At 35.4% G+C, this 9,843-nt stretch overlaps 1 protein-coding gene across 2 annotated transcripts; it reads left to right on the forward strand.

The window, feature by feature from the left end:
- Window positions 1-7,315: 7,315 nt before the first annotated feature.
- LOC107798159 (uncharacterized) lies at window positions 7,316-9,590 on the forward strand. Of its 2 annotated transcripts, XM_075241983.1 has the most exons (6): window positions 7,316-7,565; window positions 7,655-7,905; window positions 7,991-8,378; window positions 8,461-8,562; window positions 8,677-9,027; window positions 9,335-9,590. In XM_075241983.1, the coding sequence occupies exons 3-5, from the start codon at window positions 8,328-8,330 to the stop codon at window positions 9,019-9,021; spliced, it is 498 nt and encodes a 165-aa protein (XP_075098084.1). In that variant the 5' UTR covers window positions 7,316-7,565; window positions 7,655-7,905; window positions 7,991-8,327; the 3' UTR covers window positions 9,022-9,027; window positions 9,335-9,590. The 2 variants fall into 2 exon arrangements, with proteins under 2 accessions (XP_075098084.1, XP_075098088.1); XM_075241987.1 differs by lacking the exons at window positions 7,316-7,565; window positions 7,655-7,905 and having other exon boundaries at window positions 7,912-8,378.
- The last annotated feature ends 253 nt before the right edge of the window (window positions 9,591-9,843 follow it).

Genomic DNA, 9,843 nt, shown 5'->3' on the forward strand with positions numbered 1-9,843 from the left:
TCCTTTAGACTTACACTTAACTTATTTCATGTGTCGGATACAAAATCCACCGGCCGGTTTTACACATGAAAACTTATAAGCTTTCATAAAGGAGTATCATCAATCTCAAAATCGAGACATGGATTCCATCAACTAATTATTACTTCGCCAATGTATATCATTGTTATCCAATTTACCAGGCTTATTGACTCGTGAAAGAATCTCGCCTTTTAATAAATCAAAACAACAAGTGACATACACAGCTAATAATACTTATATCAGGATTAAGAGTATAAGTACATTAAATGGACTAGAGAAATTATTTTATAAAGTCAGTATAAAATACTCATCTCTACTTGATCCGTTCAATACATACAAAATGTACTAGCACAAGAAGTTGGAATTAAACCATTCCCATAATCAAGATAAATTATATTTAATCTTGTGCTACAATCATTCCGATGATTTGTCCAATTCCATCATTAGATTGTGAACATTAACTTTTATGTCTTACAAGAACCGATGATTTAATCTTCCGTGTATAAGCTAAACTCTATACACTAAATCATCTACTATGTAAGCAATGGACGCACAAACCAACACATGATCTATTTAAAATGAAACTTTATTGAATTTAAACAAGTAAATAAATAATTGTTCATAAAGAATACTATAACAATACGCATGGCTTATAGTATATTCTTACACCATGATTTGATCATTCCCATATTAAGCTAAACTGGTCATGCAGTTTGTTGGCTTTTGCCTCTTTAAGCAACAATTTGAATAATTCACCCCCAGTTTTTTGCTTATTCTGGGTAAGAGATTCATAGATAATTAGTTACATGGTGTAGTCGATTGTTTTAATTAGAATGGTATAGGTCTTCATTGCTATGATTAACATTAATGGGGAGAGTCTCAAGTAGAAATAACCTCCACTCCCCAACCCTCAAAAAATGTTGTAACAACGAAGTTTCGTTTCTGCTCAAATAAAAACAAAAACACGTTTACATGTAATTTATAGAAACTGAAAATGAACCTGATGAATAAGAGATGACAAGTTCATCCTAATTAAGCAAAGGAGAAAGAGATAAATATAAAGATCGTGTATTTTCTTATTAACTTATACCGAAAGATAGCGGCTGAAAATCTTCACAGTAGTAAATTAACTCATTTGAGAGTCTAGAGCACGAGCAAACAAACACTACAAAAAATTTGTCAAATTGTGACGGTTTATTTATGGGGGTCATAAAAAACTCCCACTATACATTTGTTTTGTGGCGTTTGAGCCAACCCCCACAAAATAGTTCTTATTGTGGCGGTTTAAATGTGGGGGTTATAAAAGACCCCTACTATATGTTTAATCCGTGGCGTTTGTTCCAACCTCCTCAAATTTTTTCTTATTATGGCAGTTTTTTGTGAAGGTTTTTGATAACCTCCACAAATATATCAATTTCAACTATTTGAGAAATTGTTGCAATTCGATACAAATTAATGCTTTGACGCATGCAAATTTTTACTTATTTTTTCCACCTTATTTCTTTAAAATTTAATCAAATTACGTATTTTAGTTAAAATAACTGTGAATTAATGAAATTTACATCAATATGTATTCCTTCTTGTTTGTAATCTTTTTCTCCTCACTTTCTTCAATTGCAAAAAGAAGATACGAGGTCTTCCATGATCTCTCTATGTCTTACTCGCTAGTTTTTCATTTACTGTCTTTGTACATTTCTATAATTTGTCTCTTTATCTTTAGCAAAAAATAAATAGACATCTATTTCATTTCTTCCTCATAGGTTTTTTATTTATAGATTATACGAAATGTCGACCCATAAATACTAAATATACTTTCTAACCACGTGAGTATCGTGAACCTTTAGGTACAAAAAAAGAATGTGACCGGCGTTGGACCACGACATTGTGTAACAAAAGAATAATGCAGAATGAGCCATCACAAAAGTTGAGGTGTGGCTCAACAAAAACAAGGAACGAACAGTGATTCAAGCTAGTCTCACCGTCACAAGTGATACTTGTCTCCAAAGAAGAAGACAAATATATAAAGAATTGAATACATTAGGTACTCACCGAGTCTCACTGAACAAAATTTAAGGTCAACGAGGCCTAATATAAATGAAAAAATATGCTTTAGGTTAACCATAAATAATATTTGCACTCATAGGTAACGACTACACATCAGATGAACAACAGTTGCAGGAGAGACATCTAAGTATTTTAATTATCTACATAAACATTTAATTATTATTTTGTTTGAGATAATTTAAATTTTAAAGGGGTATAGATAATTGAAATATTTAGCATGCGAATTTTCATCATAGCAGGCATTCTACGTTCAAATAGTATTTTCAAAGGCGTGTGTGAGGTGCGCCACTTTACTATGGGACGATGTGTAAGCCCCATATATCTTTAATTTTTTTAATTTAAAAATTACGCATAAATAGAAAGTCTATTAAAGTTTAAGAAATTTAAAAAGAAAATAAAGAACTCATAAAAAAATATCTAGTATGTTTTACAAATATAAATAATACAATAGTGTTAAAGTTGCTGTGAGATACAACTATAATGTCTTAATTTTCAAATAATTAGAAAATTATAATTTCTTTAAAAATATATGAAGATATATTATACCTCCCTAAAAGTAATTAATCAAGAAAGTTCATCAATACTATAATTTATAAGATTACTCCTTCATGTATATATAAAACTACTTTCAAAGAGCAAAACAATAAAAGCCTCATAATTTAAGACATGAAGACCAATAACAATAAGATATAAATTTTGTTTATCTAATTTAGAAGAAATAATCTAATGATATTCACACTCACAATGTTCTCAATTAGTAAATATGCAATTACATGACTCGATATTTAATTTATTCTTGAATAAAACTTTAATCATTACATTGTTAAAGAATTTTAAGCATCAATAGTCTTAATTAGAGAATTTGACACATGATTTAAGTAGGATTTATTGGACTAGTCCTGACCATTAAGCATTATGCGTATTTTGGGCGCATAGTCGAATACTTTGGGGCATAAGCCCACAAAACTAAGCTCCACACGTGAGCTTCAGGGCCTTTTGAATAGTGCCCTGTCCAGGGACGGAGAACCCCGAACGAGTCCCAAAAGAGCATTTTAAACACTATATATATTAAATAAATAATTTAATAATTAGAACTTTGTTACTTTTATCTAATTTAAGAGTTGTAATAATTTTGAATTTTAGATGAACTTGTAATGGTTTTTGTAAATTTTTTTAATTTTAGTTTGTCGTTGTTTTAGATTTTTTGTTTTGTCCTTACTTTCTTTACTATTTCTTGTTTAGTAGATAAATGAACCGTGTTTAAGTAAGTTTTACCAAACATATTATTTCTATTTTCCAAATATGCTTCTATTTAAATCTATATCTACCTATCTATATCTATAATAATAATAATAATAATAATAATAATAATAATAATAATAATAATAATAATAATAATAATAATAATAATAATAATAATAATAATAATAATAATAATATATTAAAAGACGAAAACCCTTAGCAAAATGTCGTTCGACTGTTTTACCCTTAAAACATACATTGGATATGTGACGACCCGGCCAGTCGTCTCATGAGTTACCGCTCCATTTCCCCCATTTCAGCTTCTTTACGCTTCGTTATCCGTGTTTTATGTGATCGAGTTTATTAGTTCGAGTTCAGAGAGGATTTGGTAAGAAATGAGACACTTAGTCTCTTTTAAGAAGGATTAAGTTAGAAAAGTCAACCAGATGTTGACTTATATGTTAGAAGGCTCGGAAGTGAGTTCCGATGGTTCGGTTAGCTTCGGGAGGTGATTTGTGACTTAGGAGCGTGATCGGAATGGGTTTTGGAGTTGTAGAGAAGATTTAGGCTTGAATTGGCGAAATTGATATTTTGGCAAATTTCGGTTGATAGACGACATTTTGATATATGGGTCGGAATGGAATTCCGAGAGTTGAAGTAGCTTCATTGTGTCATTTGGAATGCGTGTGCAAAATTTCAGGTCATTCAGACGAAATTTGATAGACTTTTTGATCGAAAGCATAATTCAAGAGTCCTTGGAGTTCTTAGGCTTGAATTCGATGTAATTTGATCGTTTTGATGTTGTCTGAGGTGTTTTGAGGATTGGAACGAGTTTGGAGGATGTTTTAGGATGCATTGGTGCTTTTGGTTGAGGTCCCGGGGGCCTCGGGGTGATTTCGGATGGCTAACGGGAGGTTGGGAGTTGAAAACGATAACACAAAAATGCAGCAGCTGTAGCAGGTCCAAGAGGACTGTAGGGGCGTGGCCGCGGGAGGCACCGCGCGGACCACACAAAAACGGGCGCGGCCACGGTAGGCATCGCGCGGACCGCGCTGGCTTGCGCGAAAGGGGCGCGGCCGCAGGAGGCACCGCGCGAACCGCACAAAAACGGGCTCGGCCGCGGTAGGCATCGCGTGGACCGCGCTGGTTTGCGCGGAAAGGGCGCGGACCGCAGTCGATTTGGTGCAACCCGCGGTGAGAAGACCTGAGGGGTACCTGTAAATACGAGGTTTTGGATTTTATTTAATATTTTGACCTAGAGAGCTCGGATTTTGGCGATTTTTCGAATTTTTAAGAAATTCATCGGGGTAAGTGATTTTAATTCAGATTTGGCTAGAATACACGAATCTACCCCTGAATTCATCATTTAATTCTTGATTTGAGATGGAATTTGGGAAGAAAATTGTGAAACCTTTCAAAAATGTAAAATGATGATTTGAAGGACCAAATGGTACCGGAATTGGATAATTTTGGTATGGTTAGACTCGTGAGGGTATAAGGATTCTGAAAATGTAAATTTACCCGATTCCGAGACGTGGGCTCGGGGCTTGGGTTTTGCTAATTCCGAGATTTTTGATATTTTTCGAATGTTTTCGCTTGGGCTTTATTCCCTTAGCATATTGTGACGTATTCGTTCTGATTTTGGATAGATTCGACATGCGTGGAGGCCAATTCGAGGGGCAAAGGGCGTCGCGAGCTAGAGAATTAGCCAGTTCGAGGTGAGTAATGGTTGTAAATGATGTCCTGAGGGTTTGAAACCCCGGATTGCACATCGTAGTGCTATATTGAGGCAAGATACGTGCTGGATGATGAGCGTGGGGTCTTTCACTACTGGGGATTGTGACTTGGTCCATCTCGATTGATGACTTTACTGAATATTTGACTGAAATTCATTTGTTATCATCATGATTTGGGCTGATTGCCATATTTGGGCTTCGTGCCAACTATTTGAACCCTTTGGGGATTTTTATCACTGTTTCCTTACTGCTTGACTTATTATTGAACTCAGTCCTGTTGATATCTACTGTTTTACAAACTCAGCCACTTTTACTCAGATTTAAAACTTAAATGATATTTCTACATCATATTTTGGGCTGAGAACTACTATTTTACTAATGCCCAAGGGGATTATGATGATTTCTGGACTAAGTGAGGCCGAGGGCCATATGTGAGGATATGCTGAGTGATATGAGGCCGAGGGTCTGAGATACTATTTATGTCATACGGTGGCTTGAGTGATGTGAAGATATGCTGAGTGATGATGCCACGAGGTGGCTTGATATAGCGCTTGGGTCGTAAGGGGCCCCTCCGGAGTCTGCACACCCACAGTGAGCGCGGGTACCCATGTGATTTGAAACAGTGGTAACAATGACATTGTATGATGCAATTTGGTCAGGTAACAATGGCTGACCATTATGCTGAGTGATTGTAAGGTAGCCCGAGGGGCTGATACTGTACTGAGAGTGAGCCCGAGGGGCTGATACTATGCTGAGCGATTGACACTGTGCCCGAGGGACAGATTTCTACTTGTTAATTACCTGTTAAATTACCTGTTTTACTTGTTTAAAAATGAATATCATTTGATTTCTTCATTGATTTACTGTTTTAAGTGATTTTACTGCTTGATATGGAATTGCTTTGTGCCTTTACGTGTTTTCATACTTTCAGCCATTATTTGTAATTATTACTCACTGAGTCGGAGTACTCACATTACTCCCTGCACCGTATGTGCAGATTCAGGTATATCAGAGTCCGCACCTGAGCACTGATTCCTTTCAGGCTAGGCAGTGATTTGGAGTTACGAGGTAGCTGTTGACGTCCGCAACCCCTCGTATCTCTTATCCTCTATCATTTATGTTTTCTTCAGACTGTTGTATCGGATTCCGTACTTTGTAGACCTATAGCAGATTCTGTAATAGCTCATGACTTGTGACCCCCGGTTTGGGCTGTGTCGGGATGGTTCCTGCTGTTATTATCATTAAATTCCACAATTTATGAATATTATATTATATGTTACTACTGTTTATGATGATTAACTATTTAAAAGAGGTGTTCCATTTTGGTTTGGCTGGCCTTGTCTCCGCGAGAGGCGCCATCACGACCGGGTTCGGGGATTGGGTCGTGACAGGATAAAACTGTAAACTCAAAAAACCTTCCTACTATTTAGGAGTTCGATCAAATAAATTTTGTCCAAATATAATTCTATGATTCAATTAAAGATAACTTCAAATAGAAATCGTATTATGCTATAATTAGAAGTCTGATTTAGTTCATATACTAGCTATATTTAAAGTCAAAGTCACAACATATGGCTTAATTAAGTATCTTTACCGATACTTGCTGGGAAAAACAGTTCTGTAGCTCAAAATGTGAAATTACAGCAAATTGAATTCTCTTGTAAATGTAATGAAAACTAAACCGAGGAAAAAGTAAAGAAACCACTTCACTATTTTCCTTTTCATTTCCCTCGGTTTTTTCCCTCGTTTTTAACTCAACTACTCAGGTAACTTCTCTTTATTCCCGCCATTGTTCCCTCCATATTCCCACCTTCCCCTCGACCCCTGATCTCCCATTTATGCGTAAGAAACTTCCATTTCCAGAGCTATATATTCAGCATATAGTGCCTCTTAGAGAGATGAAATTCCTGGTGAGCATTAGGTCAGTTCTCTGTTTTCTTTTTATATTTTAATTTTTTTAAGTTTGTTCATTTTAATTTCACTGCTTAGCTTTACCAAAATCGTGACATTGTGTAGTTTGTTGATTCTCTGTGATTCTCTTTGCTAATTATTTGAGTTTGACTGTTTGTAGAGTATATTGTACTTAGTTTATTTATTTTGTTTTGTTCGGAGTAAAAAAACCAGATCCTTTGAGGCTCTTGATTGGGTTTGTTGGGTAGTTTCGGGACAATTTTTTGTATCATCTTCTGTCTGATGTTTAGTTCCTCTTCATATTTGATTCACCTCTCTCTTTTTCTTATGAATACGCAGCCATGCCGAAGATTAGGTGTTTTCGGAATCCACTAAAGTCAGCTCGTGAACCACATGATGCTCATGGACATTCTTTATCATCAGCAACTCCAGTCCAATCATATGCTATCGAGCCCTCAACAACAGTACAAGCCCTCCCACATGCTCATGAAGTCCCGCAACAAGAACAAGCTCCAATTCTGCCTTCTAATTCAAGTGAAACATCTCGCCATGCAGGACGTGAATCTACAAAGTATTGGACAGTAGAGGCAAAAGGTATATGCCTTACATATATTTTTACTTCAATTTATGAGAATCTTATTTTTTCTTCCTTTTTGGTTAAGTAACTTGTTTTCTTGTTAAAGACTTGGAAAATGCTACCAAGCAAATTAGGGTCAAGGTCAATGAAGTTAACAACCTAACTGTTGGGGAGCGCGTCATTGTGAATTTTGATGACTACAATGCAGAATATGGTGAAGCACAAGGATTACTTGCTGGATATTGTGGATCGCTGGCAATTGATTGTAATTTGTTTCCGATTAGTTTTGAGAAGTGGTCAGGGCCATCGGGCATGCCTAAGAAGTATATGGACGACTGCTTTGAAACAATATTGAAGGTACAAGTGTTATTACATACATATGTACTTATTGCACCTAGATTTTTATACCATGAAAAAACTAACTTCAATTTTTTGTTTGAAGCCTCGATTTGATTTTCGGGTAAGTGAGTCCATTGCATATAGATACTGCGATGATAGTCTTTCGAAGAAGTGGGCTACACATAGGCAGAAGTTGTGGAATGAATATTTTGACCTAGCCAAAAGCAAAAATGAAATTATAAGTAATGTGCCAGCAGGTACAAATAAAGATCAATGTGCTATTTTTGTTGCTTATCATAAAAAATCATCAACAATGGTAAGATTCAGATTATTTTAACAAGTTTCATCATAATTAAATGAAGATGATGTTTTAAATTTGTATTTGTTTTTGTTGATAGGAGCTTTGTAGAAGAAATAAAGAAATTCGAAAGAAACAAAAAATGCCACACACTGGTGGTTCAAAAGCTAACTCGAGAAGACGATATGAGCTTGTATGCACACTACCTTATTAAGTTTACTTTTTCTCTAATTAAAATGTTTTATGATAACTTTTTTAATACATTTCTTTTTTAGTTTTTGGAAACTGGAAAAACTCCTAGTCGTGGAAAAATGTTTATTGAAACTCATAAGAAAGCTAATGGATCATTTGTAAATGATGCGGCAAGGACTATAGGGGTAAGTCTAGCTTTGATGCATTTTTCTAACATCATTTTCATTGTTTTGTATAACATTCTGCAACTCAAGTCTTGCTATCTTGTACTTACTAATTGATATTTTATCTGCTTGTAGGAACAAATTGAATTGAATATGACTCAATGTGATACTAATGAATGTGAAGTTTCCCCAAATGATGTTATTGGCAAGATGTTAGGGGCAGAGCACTCTGGGAGAGTACGATGTATGGGTATGGGAGCATCTCCTTTGAACACATTCACGAATACGAAAGGACGACTTAGTGATCCGAGTGTTTCTTCATCTAGCTACGGTACATCATCTACAACATATACCCATTTGCAACAAAAGCTTATGCGTGTGGAATCCCAACTAGAAGGCACCTTAAATGCGTTGAAGGTCTACGTGATGTCAAAGGAAGGTGTGGTTCCTGAAGAATTTGCTGGTCTGTTTGCGCTTTAACCACAGGTAAGAAGTAATATAATCTATCTTCTTCTGTTACAACAACTTCTGGTCAGTTTAATTGCATTGTACTTCTATTTGATAACAAAATAAAGTTAGTGCAATATACAGTTCATATCATCTAATTCTAGTAAAACTTGTTGCTAACTTTGCTAAAGATGGAGGTGGTGGCAAGGAATTCCCATCTCCTAGCAGAAGTTAAAGGCTTTGATTTGGTTAGGATAAGGGCTACATTTGATACAATCTTGTTTCCTGATCTTGTTTGGAATTAATCTATATAACTTTCTCACTGAATATCATTTTATTGTTTCAGCCTGATGATGCAGAGAATGAACCTACTTCACCAGTTGATGTAAGAGGCTCATTGGCGGATAACAACGCAAATCACCAATCAAATGCTTAATGTTTTCGTTGTGGACTACTTTTGCTTTCTAGGAATTTAATTTTTAGTGGTTGTCTAGACTTGTGTTTATATCGCTTTAGTTAGTGCTTAATGTTTTCGTTGTGACTACTTTTGCTTTCTAGGAATTTAAATTTGTAATGGTTGTCTAGACTTGTGATCATTTTACTTCAGCTAATGTTTAATGTTTTTGTTGCTATCTCGACTTGTGTTTATATTTCTTTAGGAATTTATATTGCTTTGTTGCTCTTTTGAGTATAGGGAATAAAATCATCAAGAGTTCCCTCGCTAGGAAATAATGGTGTCATATCCAAAAGAACAATATCACTCATATCTAACAATTGCACCAGTTAATACTGCAGCCCCAAGAACAACAGTTTCATCAGGTGTGATTCGTGTGCCACAATCACAATAAGCATTAT

Source organism: Nicotiana tabacum, chromosome 3 (genome assembly GCF_000715075.1).
Source record: "Nicotiana tabacum cultivar K326 chromosome 3, ASM71507v2, whole genome shotgun sequence".
NCBI classification, from domain to species: Eukaryota; Viridiplantae; Streptophyta; class Magnoliopsida; order Solanales; family Solanaceae; genus Nicotiana; species Nicotiana tabacum.

Excerpts from the sequence above, each read along its gene's own strand:
- LOC107798159 (XM_075241983.1), top strand. The coding sequence starts at position 8,328 with ATGCCACACACTGGTGGTTCAAAAGCTAACTCGAGAAGACGATATGAG. Across the intron at positions 8,379-8,460 it reads CGAGAAGACGATATGAGCTT|TTTTTGGAAACTGGAAAAAC; the intron begins GTATGCACACTA and ends TTTCTTTTTTAG. Across the intron at positions 8,563-8,676 it reads ATGCGGCAAGGACTATAGGG|GAACAAATTGAATTGAATAT; the intron begins GTAAGTCTAGCT and ends ATCTGCTTGTAG.